This window comes from Mustela lutreola, chromosome 9, assembly GCF_030435805.1.
Source record: "Mustela lutreola isolate mMusLut2 chromosome 9, mMusLut2.pri, whole genome shotgun sequence".
In the NCBI taxonomy this organism is placed as follows: domain Eukaryota; kingdom Metazoa; phylum Chordata; class Mammalia; order Carnivora; family Mustelidae; genus Mustela; species Mustela lutreola.
Genome location: NC_081298.1, coordinates 22,714,635 through 22,731,736, shown reverse-complemented (window position 1 = coordinate 22,731,736; position 17,102 = coordinate 22,714,635). Strand labels below are relative to the sequence as shown.

The following is a 17,102-nucleotide window of genomic DNA, read 5'->3' as shown; positions in this document are numbered from 1 at the left end:
AGTAAAAGTTGTGTAGCAGTTTTAACCAGAAGTCCACTTTAAAAGCTTTGTTTGTTTTAAGATTTGTATTATTTATTTGTTGCTAGCTAGAGCATTCATATAGTTCAAAGTCCAAAAAGTATACATAGGTATGGAGAAAAAAATGTGACCCCCAGCTTGCCTTCATGGGAAGCACCCTTTGTCAGCTTCTTGTGTAGCATTCTGGAAACACTCCATGGCTCAGCAAGCAGTAACAAATGTATTCTCTTCCTCCTCACCACCTTTTCAGTTACATGGTAAAATAACATAAAATTTACCATTTTTAAGTGTATATGGCGTTAGATGAATTGAGTACATTTACATTGCTGTGCAACCATCTTAAAAAAAAAAAACAGTTATGTAGTATTTTCAATATCTTTTCTCATTTAACAATATATGTTGAAGCCTATTTCATTTCAAACAGAAAACAAACTTCTTTATTCTATTTTATGGCTGCATCATAGATGGATCATCATTTATTTAACCCTTCTCATGTTGATGACATTTAGATGGTTTCTAACCTTAACAGTAATGTAATGAATAATTTTGTGTAAGTACGCCTGTTGGACCAAGTTTTGAAAGTAGAATTCCTGGGCCACAGGTAATGTGCATGTATAATTTTGATAAATATTTCTGTTTGTTGTTAGCAATATTATATAAACTCTCTATGGAGGCTGTGCCAGTGAACAGTCTTAGGAGCACCTTTTTCAGTATAGGATATCATCAGACTTTATCTTTGCTCTTCAAATAAGTGAGAACAACAGCACCTGGGTAGCTCATTCCACTGAGAGCCCAGCTCTTGATTTCAGCTCAGATCATGATCTCCGAGTCGTGAGATTGAGTCCCTGGTCAGGCTCCATGCTCAACAGGGAGTCTGCTTGAGATTCTCTCCCTCTCTTTCTGCCTCTCCCCCTGCTGGCACACCGTGTGTGCTCGCTCTCTCTCTCTCAAATAAAAAAAATCTTAAAAAAAAAAAAAAGATAAGTGAAAAAATAGTCTGTTGGTATAGCCACTTTGTAATTTTTTTAAAAATTTATTTGAGAGAGAGTGGGCATGAGCATGAGCTGGGGAGAGGGACACACAGAGAAGAAGTAGCAGACTCCCAGCTGAGAGGGGAGCCCAACATGGGGTTCGATCCCAGGACCCTGCTATCATGACCTGAGCTGAAGGCAGATGCATAACTGCCTGAGCCACCCAGGCGCCCATGTAATTTGTTTTTTTTTTTTAATAAATGTTTAAAAATTTCATACTTGTAGCATTTGGAAAATACAGAAAATCACAAAGAAGAAAACAATTACCCAGATTATTTTTACCTAGAGATAAGCAGTGTTAATATTTTGGAATACACATACACATATATATATAAATGAAAATTATGCTCTGTAAATATTTCTTCAAGAGAATAACTTTTAGGATAAAAGCAAATGTTTATTATAAAAACTTCAGGCAGTACATAAATGTATAAAGAATTACTTAATATTTATATGTAATCCCCAAACCTAGAAATACTAAAGTATATGCATATTATTGGTCTGGTTGGTTTCACATTAATTATATTAACTCAAATAACTATTCATTAATTCTTCTGGTGGTGGATTTGAACATCTTTTTTCTTTAAGAATTAGATATTTTCCTTTGACCTGTCTGTTCATGTCCTTTATCCATTTTTCTGTTGGATGGTTGGTCATTTTCCTACTCATTTGTATAGGCTTTTTTAGACCTTGTTTTGTATTGGCTGCAAAAACAGTTAAAACAACTTGTATCCACTCTGTCATCTGTCAGATTTTTTGTTTGATTTTATTAGTCGACTATATCAAACTTTCCTTTAATGGCTCTGAAATTTAAATAATAGTTGCTTCCTCATTCATAAAAGTTTATTGAAAAATTTGTAACAGAATTTGCTCGTGGTTGATTCTGGTACTTTTGAAATTCCACTTAATCTTCTTAAAGCAATGTAAATATTTGTTCCACCTGGAATTTATCCTGGTATAAGGTGTAAGGGCCATAACTTCCCAGTTGTCCCAACACCATGCCCTGTTACTGAAATGTCACCTTCGTTTATTTTATTTCCATATGTGTTTGGATTGCTTTTTAGATTCTCCTTTTCCATTGGTCTGTCTGTGTATTTGCTTATACAATTCTATTTTAATTATTTTACCTTTATAATATTCTTAAAATATCTGATAGGGCTTGTATCCCCTTTTGTTCTGTTTTATAAATTTCCTTTTAATTTTAGGATCACCTTCTATCCAGTTCTACAGCTATTCACTTACTATTTATTTGTTACTGCATTATTTTTATAAATTTACCTAAGGAGAAAGGACTTCCTTTTGATGACTCCTGCTGTCCAAGAATATGATATTCCTTACCATTGACTTAAGTCTTTGTGTCCTTTAAGTAGTATTTTAAAATTTTCTTCACAGAGATCTTGTATGTTTTATTCTTAGATATTCTTAGATATTCTATTCTTAGTCTCAGGTTTAGTCTTAGATACTTTATCTTTTCTGTTATTATTCTTGTTCATTTCTAAATTTAAACTTTTAAAAGTTGAATCATCTTTTTTAGCCAAACCCATACGAAAAAAGTTATTTTGAAGTTTTCAACTTAGCTGTCTTTGATTGAATTTTAGTGAATCCCAGTTCTCAAGAGATTTCCAAACTTACTGGTGAGACAGACATTCATTCTTACTTCTGTTTTCTACAACTAACTCTTTGTTATTGTGCAGTGTTTACTTTCTCCCTGAGCCTTAGTTCCTTCATCTGTATATTAAAGAATTTGTATCGGATCTTAGCTAAAGTCTATCTTCCAGCTTTGCTTCTGTTGATTCTGACGCACTTAGCTTCCTAGGGGACTATCTGCCCAGGAAATCCTTCTTGATGCTAGGGCCTATCTGGCTCCAAATAGCCGAGGACTGTGTCTGAGCTTTGGAGTTTGGAGTTTGGAGTTTAGTCCCTTGTGGCCAGGCTAGTGGCCCACCCTCAAGGCCATGCTGGGAAGGAAGCTCATTGCCCACCTTCCAGAGTTGTCTGTCTGTTTGCATAGTTAAAAGTCTTAGGGTCCTGGTTTGAGATTCCATGAAGTGTCCTAGTATCTCATTTGGCATTGTTTTTACTTTCCATCCCCTCCAGACCCTTAGCCCTCAGGCTTACTATCCTCAGGCCATCCATGGGGTTGCCTTCATTATCTGTTCCTTTCTTTCCCTCTCAGCCTCCTGCCCCTCCTCCCCACTCGCCCTCTGGCCCCTTACCCAAGTAAGGCAGTGGAACTAGCTTTGCTGTTAGCCAGGCTTGTGTTCTGATCCACTGTTGCCTCTCTTCAGCTGTGTGACCTTTGGTAAGATTGAGAGAGAATAAACTCGAAGTGCTAGCATGGGATTATTCCAGGAGGTATCAAAGTAAATTAGGTTGCCTAGTTGTAGTAGTAATAAGTGCATGAAGGGTGTGTACTGGGCTCCTTGATGGGAGTTTTTATATATGACCCATAATTCCTCACAAACAGCCCCCATGGTCAGTAGATGAGTACCCCATTTTGCAAGTGGGGAAGACTGAAGCCTAGGGAGAAGTGACCTGTGTAAAGTCATACAGCTAATGAATGTCTGAGCTAGAATTCAGACTCAGGTTTTTGTCTTTCCAGTTTAATCTTCCTCTAGGAACTTGAACATTTCCCCTCTGTTCTCATAATGTGATCAGAAAAGTGAAAGCCTCTAGAAACGGGAGTGAAAATAGTCATTCTTTGAGATCACTGTTTTATAGATCTAAATGGTCTTCATCTGTGCTGTCTGGTACACCAGCCACTAGCTTCACGTGGCTTTTGAACACTTAAGTTGTGGCTAATAGGACTAAGGAGCTGAATTTTAACTTAATTTGTTAATTTAAATATGAAGAGCCACAGGTGGCTGGTGGCCGCCACAGTTGTCGATGAGGGGGATGAGGGGTTGTAGCTGGGCTCCTGAGTAGGTCATTTGGGAGTCCTCTCCCTCCCCTTTCCTTCTCCCTCTCACTGCCCCTCCCCGCAACAGTGCATCTTGCTTTTGGATGGAGGATGCCTTCTGAGTTTAATTTTTATTGCTTCTTTAATTCTAACAGTGTGAAGAGTGCCAGTGCTGGCAGCATGGGGTCTGCATGGGATTACTGGAAGAAAATGTGCCTGAGAAATACACCTGTTATGTTTGCCAAGATCCTCCAGGTAGAGATTTCTGGAGTCAGGGATATTAACAATATGTAACCTTTTCCACAGCTGGCCATGGAGCAGCCTCACTGTCTGTGATATTGAGACTTATTTCTTTGACATTGGTTAGACGGACTCCTCCTTGCCCCTGTGGCTAGCTCACCTGCTAGACTGCTGTCCTGAACTTAGCAGTGAGAGAGTATGTGGGAAGCCTGTGGAAAGCCTGGCCTTGGGCTAGAATTACTTTTTTATTATAGTAAAAATTATATAATATGAGATCTACCCTCTTAACAAATTTTTAAGTGTACAGTACAGTACTGTTTGTGAACTATAAACAGTGTTGTACAGCAGATCTCTAGAACTTTTTCCATCTTGCATGACTAAAACTGTAAAAAGCTGTGGAATACTTTCCAGATTTGCCTGTCATCCTTGCCTTGCTTGGGTGCCATGCCACTCTTCTCTGTATTAAGCTAGTTTTAGAATGTGTGCTGCTGGAGCAAGCACCTTTTCCTGTTACTGAGGCTTCATGAAGATGTGGGCTCTGTCTTTGGCTTTTTTAGGAACCTGCCTCTGCTCCCTCTGGTGGCACCTGCCCTCCATTGCATCATTGCCACATGGAAGAGAGAGTCGCCCTTGAGGGGAAGGGAAAAGGTGTATTGATAGGGCTTGACTGCTACCCAAACCAGCAAATAATTCCTTTAACAGGATCATTTAGTTGCATTGTTCCATGGCCACATCACTGGCCTGTGGCTTTTGGATTCCCTTTTCCGGAAATCTTATATATCTGTGGTTCTTGTCCTGCTGTCAGTGGGATGGTGGTATCTTTTCCCTTCACCACCTCTAAGGTTTCTCCCCTTGGCTCCAGTTCCATGATCCCAAGGCTCAGCAAGGCTAGACAATGCTTAAGTGCCTCTACTTCTATGGATCCTTTCTGTCCTGTGGGGTGGTTCTGGGGGGAGCTCCTATTCCTATTTTTGCTTACGATGAAGAAATTGATGCCCAGGGACATGAATGACTTTCCCAATCTCATAAAGCAAATTGGAATTAGAACTGACTTATGGGGTCAGATTTTGATTTTGCTAGTTGTGTAGGGAGGGGGTGATCACTGTAGTTTGTGTTCTAGCAGGTGTGTCCTCTTGAGATCTGATGACCTCTGTTGTGACACTATATCTCCTTGTGCTAGATTAGTCCATAGATGGAGAGGGATCTGTTTCTCTCTTTATCCCAAGGAAAGAATATGGTCAGAAGATTAGTCTGTGAGCCACAGAATATTATTAATGGGCAGGATCTGAGAGACCACTTAGTTCAGCCCTGACATTTGATAGGTGAGCAAATATAGGCCCAGAAGGGACATGACGGGGCTAAGATCAGCAGCAAGTTAGTGCCAGATAGGAGATGAGAACCATGTTCTTTGACCTTAGTTTTGTAGAGCAGGTGGGACTACTCTGAATCCTGCTGCTCAGGCCACTTGTGCAGCAGCTGCCTCTGAGATGCCACACGTAATCCCTTGGGCTCCTTAGCACTGCTGAAAAATCTCCTTTGTCTACTTTATTATCTCCCACTCCTTCCCTCTCTCCATTTTTCCCTTTTTACAAATCATGCACCCCATCTTCATCAACTCCTCTCTATACTTGCTGAACTTTTACAACTCTAACTGCCAATGCTGTAAATAGACTCCTCCTGGAGTTGAATGCTCTGTGTCCTTTACATTCATATTTATAGCCTGTGTTTGACTCTGCAGTGTCTTGGATCAGAAGTTTAACCTAACAGATATATTCTTTAAAGGTTACTTAAAGATGTTTTTTACAGAATGGAGGTATATCCATTCCATGTGTTTTAGTAAAGCTAGAAAGAGCCCAAGGACCTTGATAGGGATTATGTGGGTTATTTCAGGATTTTTATAGATATTGGGAGGTAAATGGTTGTCTGGTTGAAAGCTGTTTCTTGAGCATTTGGAGCAGGAAATACTGCCAAGTCACATGTAGTTGTGTTTTCAGTTCTTCCTAAGGATCCTTGTGATGAGCAAGACCACTAAAACCATCCAGTTTATCTTTCATTCTAATAGATGGGAAATGGAGGTTCAGAGAAGGGAGGGTGCCTGACTGTTTATATTTAGTAAGGCGGTGTAGGTGTTGAAAGGGGGACTTGGAGCTTCTTTCCACTTGATAAATCCATTCAAGATGTCCTTTGTCAGATGCTGGGGATACAACCCCAGACAAGATGGTTCCTATTATTCTTGCTCTTAGTGGGGTTGGGCCAGAAACAGGTGTCAAAATAAGTCAAATAAGCAAAAAGATGTTAGATAGGGATGAGTGCTTTGGCTAGAGAGTTTAGCATCCAGATAGGGAATGAGTTAGGAGGTGTTGAATTCTTACTTTGAAAGTAACAAAAGGCCTGAGGAAGTGGAAAGATGCCAGTCCTTCAGGGGCTCCAGACAGAGGATGCTAGAGCATAGATCCTAAGACTGAAAAGATGGATGTGTTCCAGGAACTGAAAGGAGACCACTGTAAGGGCTGTGAGGGTGGGGCAAGGAGGGCAGGAAGGATCTGGGTCCAGTTGGCTCATGAGGCCAGTGTTAGGGCTTTTTCTTTTTTTTTTTTTTCCTTCTTTTTTCCCTGTATGCAGTGGGAAGTCTTTGAGGGTTTTAAATAGGAGATGCAATGATGTGATTTAAATTTAAAGAGATACCCAAGTTCCCATTCCACCTTTGGCCTGTTCTTAGGAGATCAGGAAATTTACATGTCTTATTGCCTTATTTCCCATCACTAATAGGAGCCCAGGATATAGTAGGTGCCAAGTAAATGTTTATTGGATGAATAAATAAAATGAACACAGGAATCCATCCTTCCAGTAATTTGTGTGATATTGTACAATGATACAGGGGTCTGGGTTTCCTTCAGGCCAAGTATTAACTTTCATTGTCACTGCTTTAGGTCAGAGGCCTGGCTTCAAGTACTGGTATGACAAGGAGTGGTTGAGCAGGGGACATATGCATGGCCTGGCCTTTTTAGAAGAGAACTACTCCCACCAAAATGCTAAGAAGATTGTGGCTACCCACCAGCTTCTTGGCGATGTGCAGAGAGTGATCGAGGTTCTCCATGGTCTTCAGCTCAAGATGAGCATCTTGCAGTAAGTATGGCCCCTACAGCTTTGAGGATGAGGCTGATTTGACATGGTTTGGCAGGGCGGGGTGGGGTGGTTGGTGGGCGGGAAGATAAATTTGAGATTGGAAAGCCACAGAATCAGTGATAAGACCAATGAGTTTGAGACCTTTACTAAAAGTTTTTAGTTACTTCTCAGCCTTTTGGCTAAGGTCAAGTATAGTGTCTGTTTTTAGCAGTTTAATATCTAATATGTCCTCTATCCAAGAACAATACAGTAAATGGATTTTGGAACGAGGAGACTGGAATCAGAGCTTGCTCCATCCTCTCCATCCTTTGACCTGGTATTGCAGCTCTTCCAGGAAGGGTGTGCCTCCTCAGGGGGGAAAAATATGTCAGTCTCACAATAAACATTCTTTTTTTAAAAAAATTCAACCCTATTGAGGTAGAATTTATATAGAATTAAGTTTGCTCATTTTACAGGTTCATTGAGTTTTGACGGCTTGCAGCTGCCACCATAATCAAAATATGGTGTATGTATTTGTAATTTAGTTTGTTTACTGTTCTAGGGTATAGTTCTGAATTTTTTTTATTGTGGTAAAATATGCATAATATAAAATTCATGTTTTATAAATTCGTAAATAGTCTTAACTGTTTTTAATATATAGTACAGTAGTGTTAAATAAATTCACCTTGTTGAAACCAATCTCCATAACTCTTCCTCTTACAGAATTGCAACTCTGTATGTGTTAAACAACTTCTCTCCACTTTGCCTCCTCCCCAACCCTGGCGACCACCATTCTACTTCGTGTTTCTGTGAATCTGACTACTCTAGATACCTCATATAAATGGGATCCCACAGTATTTGTCTTTTTTTGTGACTAGCTCATTTCACTTAGCATGGTGTCTTCAAAAATTTATCTGTATTATAATTTGTGTCAGAATTTTCTCCCTTTTTAAAGGCTGAATAATATTCCATTGTAGGTAATGTTGGATTTTGTTTATCCATTCATCCTTAACACCCTTGACTGGTAAACAAAGTAAAATTGAAAGCTGCCGGGAGAGATAATATTGGCAGGCCTGCTCTCCAGCATAGGGGTTGCTCAGTAAGTCTTTCTCTTCATGGTTTGCTCATGCAAAGTTTTAAGTGTTCTGGGACTAGACTTTTGGCTTTTAGGGACTTGAAGTTTGAGGAGTGAAATTGAGTGTGAATTCCAGCTTCTGTGGCTACATTCTATGTGTCAAGATGACCCAAGTTCCTGTAAGCTCTGAGAAAGACCTGTAGCTCTTATTGGGGTCCCTTTTCTTTCATAATGTACCCCACTTTACCAAATAGTGATTTGGGACCTTGCATGAGGCAGCTGCTCTCCCATGATTTCCATGGATAGAGTCAGGTCTAGAATTCCAGGCCTGGGTCCTGCCAAGTACTTGGCCTAACCTTTCTAACTTCCTCTCAGTGGTTCCATGCATTTTTCTTCTGGTATCAGCACAGTCTGTGTCAGACAGCTTCTCTTATGTAAACATTTCTCGGGTTCTCCCATGGACTTGCTCATAGGAAGCCATCTTAGTTAAGACATCAACAATGACAGATTCATGCCATAAATGAGTTAGGCATGACAGACTCCTCAGCAAGATTTCCTTTGTGCAAGTTAGTCCTGGAGGACCCTCAGCCTCAGACAGAGTGTCAGAGCCCTGGGATGGAAGAATGGGGATCTGCTTGCCCCCGCATTCTGGTGCAGAAGCGTACTGACTTCAAGAACTGGCACAACAAGGAGTGGTTGAGCAAGGGCGCATTCAGACATGGTATATATTGGTTTGGGTAAAAGCTAAGGTGCTATAACAAAGACCCAAAAAACAAAGGCTGAAACAAAGTGGAACCTTCTTTGTCAAATAATGAATGGTCCATGGGTAGTCAGGGCTCCAGGGCAGGTAGGTGGCCTTTTTCCAGGATGCCGTCTGTGGACCTAGAGACTTGGGTTCCTTCTCTCTTATTGCTCCGGCATTCCATTGGGGCATTCTCATCTGCATGATCAAAACAGACTCACCAGTACCTCCACTGTTCTAGCCCCCGGGTGAGGGGAAAGAGGGGAGAGCAGGCAGCTTTTTTCACGGACGCACCTAACTGCAGGGAAGGCTAGCCATATGATCTGTTTGAACCCAGGAGGGAGGATTGAGGTGGGTATAAGAAAAGGGGAAAATAGTTGCTGGGGAAAGTTAGCTATCACTGTGACACTCTCTGTTGAGATGAACCAAATCAAGTGACAGCCCTGGGTAAGATATCAGAGATAAGCTGGAGGTACCTGGGTGGCTCAGTCAGTTAAGTGTCTGACTCCTGATTTTGGCTCAGGTCATGATCTCAGGATTGTGGGATTGAGCCCCTTGTTGAACTCTATGCTCAGTGATGAGTCTTCTTGAGATTCTCTCTCTCTCTGCCCTGTCCCCCCACACTCACATGTACTCTCTTTCTCTCTCTAAAATAAATCTTCAAAAAAAAAAAAATGACAGGGCACCTGGGTGGTTCAGTTATTAGGCGTCTGCCTTCAGCTCAGGTCATGATCCCAGGGGTCCTGGGATCGAGCCCCGTATCAGGCTCCCTGCTCCTCGGGAGGTCTGCTTCTCCCTCTCCGACTGCCCTGCCTGTATTCGCTCTCTTGCTGTGTCTCTCTCTGTCAAATAAGTAAAATCTTAACAAAAAAAAAAAAAAGGCAGAGACAGGCTTTCCCCTCACGTTTTATAAAATCAGAAAACTTTACCCTGTACATACCAAATTAATTTCTTCTTAATGAGATGTCAGAAATTGAGGCAGGTAGAGAGAGGGTGGTCCATGTGAGGGCCTAGAAAAATGTCAGTGAGGCTTAAGATTGTAAACTGTGCTGTATTTCTTTTCATTCGAGGATTCAACCAGTCGATGTTTCTTCTCACAGAAATGCCAGTGCTCCTGGCCCTATCCCATATTCTGGAACCTTGTCCCTTCTGAATTCCCATTTAGATCCTTCATCTTTATGGCAGTGACTTTGTGTTGGAATTAAATCTGACTTCTGTCAGTTCAGAAGAGGGCATAGGGAGATCTTGTTCATCATTATATGTGGAGAAAAGATTCTGGGCAGTGGTGGGGGGATGGGGGTTGGTGGTGGTCCCAATATGTCTGTGTTCACATGGGTAGTCTCTGTTATCACAGACTCTGGGTCCTCATTCTCAGAAATACTGTTCCTGAGTGGCCTGGTGGGTTTATTTTCTAAGGCAAACAATAAAACTGGGAATAACTTCAGAGTGTCTATTGTCATTTAAAAAGTAACATGCATGTCTGTACATTCCTTCTTCATGATACAAAGAAAGTCCAGGGAGTTATTTTTGTATGGAGTAGTAGCTGGGGCTTGAGGTCTTACCTGGAAGGGCAAAACTTTGAGGAAGGGGGAAGCAAAGACTTGTGATTTTCATGCAAGAGAATGTCCATACTGTTGGTTATTTGCTCCAGTTAATAAATTTCAGACTACACAATAAACCTGAAAATTCACAATGACTCTCATCTCTTCTGATGCAGTTGCAATTTCAGAGGGGTGTCTGGAATCTTCGTTTCCTGGTACAGGCTGTGATACCCTGCTGGCAGTGGTCCAGGGACCCAGGCTGCCTTGATACTCACAGTTTCCTGTCCTTCTTCAGTGGATGAGGGGTGTTGGTGATTGGTGGAGAGGGAGAGCTGAGGATGCTTGTAGCCCCTTGGGAGCAGAATTTTAGATTCTCTAGGATCACTCCATGCTTTCATATGTATGGCCTATTCCATTTGTACAGGAAGGCTTCAGTCAAGTGTGTGTGGAGAGATATTCATAGATGGGAGTTGCTGGTGAGTTAAGCTGTGCTTTCCTGCTGATCTGGTTTCAGTGCTTTTCAGCTGGGGGCTGGGAAGGTACAGTTGACTATATGGTGGGGCGATTCTTCTTTAGTCCAATCATGTGTGATTATTCCAAGCATTATAGGATGTTAGGCATCTTTGGATTCGGTGAGCTAAATGCCAATAGTATCTGTCAGTTGTTGTGGCAGTTAGAAAGGTCACTCACTACACATTTCTGCCCATCTCTGAACCAAATGTGAGTAGCACCTGTCTGTTTATTTCCAAATGCTCTCTAGAGGGCAATGCCCTCCCAGCTAGGAACTCTGGTAACTAACTGATGAGCCTCACTCAAGAAACCCGCTGTTTTTTTTTTTCCTTCCTTCCCTCCCTTTTTCCTTCTTTTCATTTAATGATCAAAGGTAATAGTGGAAGTTCTGGGTAGTAGAGTTAAAAGGTGAAGTTTATCTAGAGTAGTGGTTTTTAAACTTAATAAAATGTATATTCCACAGTAAGAAATAAAAAAGTTTTATGTTACTCACATATATAAAACTGAAATGAAAATTTCACAGAATATCTACTGTTACTTAGAATGGTACATTATGATATTTTTCTGTTCCGTTTTCCTTTTTCTACAAGTGATTCTGCTCACTTCGGCAGCACATACACTAACATTGGAACGATACAGAGAAGGTTAGAATGGCTCTTGCACAAGGATGACATGCAGATTCGTGGAGCATTACAATTGATTATAATCCAGTAGATTAATTTATTAATCCTCTATTGGGTCAAAACCCAAACAGTGGGGTGCCTGGGTGGCTCAGTGGGTTAAAGCCTCTGCCTTTGGCTCAGGTCATGATCTCAGGGTCCTGGGATCAAGCCCTGCATTGGGCTCTCTGCTCAACAGGGAACCTGCTTCCCCCTTTCTCTCTGCCTGCCTCTCTGCCCACTTGTGATCTCTGTCTGTCAAATAAATAAAATATTAAAAAAAAAAAACAAAACTCAAACAGTGAATGATTGTCGAAGACTAAAGTGCTAACAGAGTTTTATGTGCACATAAAGGTAGAGCTTTCAATAGGTTCTAAAGGGAAGGAGTTTGTAGCTCAGAAAAGGATTAGAATCCCTGTTCTTTAATAACAAAGTTTCCTCCTTGGAATGGTGAGAGTTAAAGATTTTAGAAGAATTTTTAAAAACTTATTAATGACTTATACATAGATGACTTTGATTCCTGCCCCCATCCCCCTCAACCCATTGTCATTGCATTTTTATTTTTTTTATTTTTATTTTTTTTTAAACATGACTTGCATTTTTTTTTTAAAGATTTTATTTATTTACTTGACAGAGAGAGATCACAAGCAGGCAGAGAAGCAGGCAGAGAGAGAGGAGGAAGCAGGCTCCCCGCTGAACAGAGAGCCCAATGTGGGGCTTGATCCCAGGACCCTGGGATCATGACCCGAGCCGAAGGCAGAGGCTTTAACCCACTGAGCCACCCAGGCGCCCCTTTCGTTGCATTTTTTAAAATATTTTATTCATTAGAGAGAGAACGAGTGGGGAGGGGGTTGCAGGGACAAGCACATTGACACTGGGCTTGATCCCAGGACCCCAGGATCATGACCTGAGCTGAAATCAGACACTTAACTGACTGAGCCATCCAGGTGCCCCATCGTTGCATTTTTGTAACTGAAAGCTATTGCATGCCAGGATTATCATGCCTGCTTATTAGGTTATTTTTAGCAACTCACTTTGCTGCCAACAAAGTACTTTATTTGAATTAATTCGGTTAATCTTTATCAAATTCATTGGCTAATGGCAGACAGATGATTAGCCCGGTTTTGTAGAGGAGGAAATGGGAATGAGTCTGGCTCAGTGACTTGTTACAGCTGTACTGCTAATCAGTGGCTGAACTGAAATGGAGTCAGGTCTTTGACTCCAAGTCCAGTCTCACTCACCACGAGTGTTCACAGTGGGATCTTGTCTACACATGGTCTCCTCAGAGACCATGGATTTACATTCCCTTTCACTTGGTAAATGGTGGCTTGTGGCCAGGTGGGGAGCTCCTCCTCTTGTTGGGAGAGTGGGAATTGAGATAGCCCTGCACTGGTCCCAGTTCCTCCAAAGCCCTGTGTTTGCCTTCCCAACAGAAGCAGGGAGCATCCCGATCTGCAGCTGTGGTGTCAGCCTTGGAAACAGCACTCAGGGGAGGGGAGATCGCATTCAAAACACATCCACGTCACTGAAGCCAAGAGCAAAGAGGAAGTCCCAAGCTATAGAACTTTGAATGGGGCAATGGAGAAGCCCTTGCCCCTGGCCCTCCCCCGGTCTGTGGAGGAGTCCTATATCACCAGCGAGCACTGCTATCAGAAGCCCCGCGCCTATTACCCTGCTGTGGAGCAGAAGCTGGTGGTGGAGACCCGGGGCTCTGCCCTTGATGACACGGTCAACCCCCTCCGTGAGAACGGTGATGATTCTCTGTCTCCACGTCTTGGCTGGCCTCTAGACCAAGACAGGAGTAGGGGGGACAGTGACTCCAAATCTAGCTCCCTAAAGGTATGTGGCTCACTTGTACTTGTTCTTCATTTAGTGTTTGAGTGCTTGAGCTCCCCTGTAGGGTTCTGTGGAAGGCACTTATTATAAGTGTACTTACTGTAAAATTGTATTTAAATGTGCTCATCATAGGTGTTTTTTGGTGGGTTAAAATGGGTGCAAAGTCAGGAAAGCCTGATTAAACCAGAGATCATGGTTACAGGAAATGCCGACAAAATGGCAGTCACTGGTGGTGCGGGTGGAGAGGTGGGAAGAATCGAGGAGAAAATTGTTGATTGGTACTTGATAAATGGAAGTTAGGTAGGAAAATGAGTTTTTTTTTTTTTAACAGGTTTATGTTGTAATTACACCTACCTGCTAATTTTTAGAGCATGAGCAAAGAATGAGTCAGGTGTTTTGTTAGCCATAAAGTTTGCAATACAATTTTGTGATAGCTTTCCTTTGACTTAAAACTTTGTAGCCCTGACGTAAGAACAGTCCATTTTGTCAGAATATTTGCTGGTTTCATCAACTTTCCCAAGAACAACTCTCATTTTTTTGTTATTCAAACCATGCTCTTCTAGAGCCTCTTTGTGTCATTTCCCTACCAGTGTTGTCATCTTCAGCTGTTCACTGGGGTCATGTGCTGTCTGTGCTGTCCTCAGTTGGTCTGAGAAGCTTTGTGTAACTGGAGAGTTTCTCCACCCTTGTCCTCCTTCCTTTCAAACTTTACCCTGTGGTTGGCATCACCAGCATTAGATATGTTACTGCATATTACCAAGTGGGACATCCTAGATTAGAAGGTAGGCATTGTGCCCTTGCCAGTGTCTAAACAGTGTGGTCAAGGTTGGTGACGTTGGTCTTGGAGACAGACCTGGTTTCAAGTCTGGGCTTAGCCACTTACCATGTGATGCTGATAGGTCACTTCACCTGCTTAGATATGTCCCTTCACCTCCCTGTGGGAGGGGCCAGTGCCCATGCCATCTAGTTTTTGTGCAGCATGTCTGTGAAAAGCTATCAGCACAGGGGCGCCTGGGTGGCTCAGTGGGTTGGGCCCCTGCCTTCAGCTGGGGTCATGGTCCCGGGGTCCTGGGATCAAGTCCTGCGTCGGGCTCTCTGCTCAGCGGGGAGCCTGCTTCCTCCTCTCTGACTGCCTCTCTGCCTGCTTGTGATCTCTGTCTGTCAAATAAATAAATAAGTGATCTTTAAAAAAAAAGAAAAAGCTATCAGCACAGAGCTTTGCATAGTCAGCTCTAATAAATATTAGCTTGACTGTTCATTTCAAATGAATGAAGGAAGGAAGGGTTGAGATCACCAACTGTAGAAAAGGGTTGTGATCCTACAAATGAGGCAGATTTCATAGAGGCATTTGCCATGTATTAAAAAATCAGAAAATACTGGCCCTAAACAAGTCAGCTAGGGTTAAAAATATCTTTCATTCATGGCAAGTTGACCATAGGCCAACACTGTGTTTGATAAACCTTATTCTATTTCATCCTCATGAACCTATAAGGTAGGTTTTACTACTTCCATCAGAGGCTCAGAGAGGAAAAATAACTAATCCAGGCTCATACATTCAGCAAGACAAGGAGCTTGGACTTAAAACTAGTTTGTTTGACTCCTGCTAAGTAATACACTAACTCCTGTCTGTGCCCATCCCGCTCTGTTCTGATCTCAGGGCTCTAGAAGCCATTTCACAAGGCCCATTTCAGGCCTGGGACATTGGGCCAGTCACAGGGAAGCAGCAGTGACACCTGTGCTGCCCTGAGGTGTTTGTGGTTGCTATACCAGGCATGCTTCTGCCTGTGTCCAAGACAGGAAGAGGGAGATAGAGGTCTGGAATAGTCAAACTGCACCTGAATTTTCAGATGGTTGCAAACACTGCTGTTTGGAGAAGAGGCTGGGACTGTCTCCACTCAGTAACTTTACTGCTATTGCATTCCTAGGTGAGGGAATATGTCTCCAAAAAGGTCCTACCCGAAGAAGCCCCCACTCGGAAGCTGCTGGACAGAGGCGGAGAGGGGCTACTGAGCTCCCAGCACCAGTGGCAGTTCAACCTGCTGACTCATGTGGAATCTCTTCAGGACGAAGTCACACACAGGATGGACTCCATTGAGAAGGAACTGGATGGTAGGGCTCCTTCTCTGGCTCTCCACAGATAGCTGTATTCTTGTCTCCTTTCTTTTCAGTCTCATCCACCCCCGTCCTCCCTTTAGTTGAGCAAGCTTTACTTTTTGCATTTGTCAGGCGCTTCTAAGGTCTGTGTGAAGTCAGGAGTCCTCCCTCACTTACCTAGTGCCTTGTGCAAAGCAGAGTGCAAAAGTGTAACTAGACTCTGCCTGCAGGCAGTGTGTGACCTGAGCAACTTTGCTAACCCAAGTTCTGTGGGGAATTTCAACTTTGACTTAATAGGGTTTTTTGGATGTCTTTGAGGATGAATCTGAAGAAAGCCTTTTGTAAAATCTAAACCGCTGAAGCCTTCTCTTCTTTATCAGTAGAGATTTAAGAACTTGACTGAATCATTTGGATAACCCTGGGTGTTTCTTCCAGGTGCTAATGGTAACAGGTAGGCCTGATAAACATGCTCAAGTTCAGTCTCTCTGATCCCTGGGAAGTTGCCAGTTTGATTTTTGAAGACAGAATTCCTTCTTGATTTTTCAATTATTTCTTAATTTTTTTGTTTCCATTCTTAAAGTGGAGCCAAATTGAAAAGTAAATATTCCATTTGAGGAGTCTGAGTATAGTCAGGCTACCATTACTGTAATTGGAGATGTAAAGCTACTTGCATGAAATAACTCAGAAAGATGCCATGCGTTACACAAGCTAGAGTCATGAGGTGTGGCCAGGGCACATGTATGGCCGAGGCCCTGTTAAAGGCGATGTGTGGCAAGGGAAGTGATAACCGAAAGGCTTCCTGAAATCCTGAATCTGAAGCTGAACCCTGAGAAAAGTGAGGTTCTCTGAGGAAGAGGTTGTTACTCAGTATGTGATAAAAGGTCTGGCTTGACTGGAGGAAAGGGTTGTCCTGTTGGAGAAAAGTGAAAGAAGGACCTCCATGCCCTCATGCTTCTGTCCTGCCCTTCAGGCACACCTGAGGAACTGAGAATGGGAGACTAATTCAGGGTTCATTGGGGGCACTTCCGGAAGAGGGAGTGTTTCTCTCTATTTTATTCCTAAAATGTTTCCTTGGGCTCCTTAGAATGGTAACTGATTCCATTGTTTGAAACCCTGCTATTCCCTAGCTGAAAAGAGGACTGAATGACAGACCGGAAATGATGGATTTTGAGAGAATGGCAGCAGGAGTGAGTGGCTTTGGGTCTCTGAGAATAGGTTTAGCACTGTGGAAACAAGGAGAATATTCTGTTGTTGCCAAAGGATCCTGCCCTTAGGGGAGACATCAGTGTTTCCCTACTTCTTACTGACTTGCCACTCTCATTCTCTCTCATGGCCAGTGTGGTGAGGAGGAT

The 17,102-nt window shown here is 42.4% G+C and overlaps 1 protein-coding gene and 2 non-coding genes across 6 annotated transcripts in view; all 3 read left to right on the top strand.

The window, feature by feature from the left end:
• Positions 1–17,102, top strand: part of PHF20 (PHD finger protein 20) — a 148,302-nt gene that overhangs the window by 124,724 nt on the left and 6,476 nt on the right. For all 4 annotated transcript variants that reach the window (XM_059133340.1, XM_059133339.1, XM_059133341.1 and 1 more), the window contains 4 exons: positions 4,104–4,203; positions 7,119–7,314; positions 13,254–13,659; positions 15,582–15,765. In XM_059133340.1, the coding sequence (XP_058989323.1) occupies positions 4,104–4,203; positions 7,119–7,314; positions 13,254–13,659; positions 15,582–15,765 (886 nt within the window). The remainder of the gene's footprint in view (positions 1–4,103; positions 4,204–7,118; positions 7,315–13,253; positions 13,660–15,581; positions 15,766–17,102) is intronic.
• LOC131808757 (U2 spliceosomal RNA) lies at positions 7,474–7,664 on the top strand. Its single transcript, XR_009344956.1, has one exon. It is a non-coding gene; the product is annotated as a U2 spliceosomal RNA (small nuclear RNA).
• On the top strand, positions 11,757–11,863 carry LOC131808685 (U6 spliceosomal RNA). Its single transcript, XR_009344894.1, has one exon. It is a non-coding gene; the product is annotated as a U6 spliceosomal RNA (small nuclear RNA).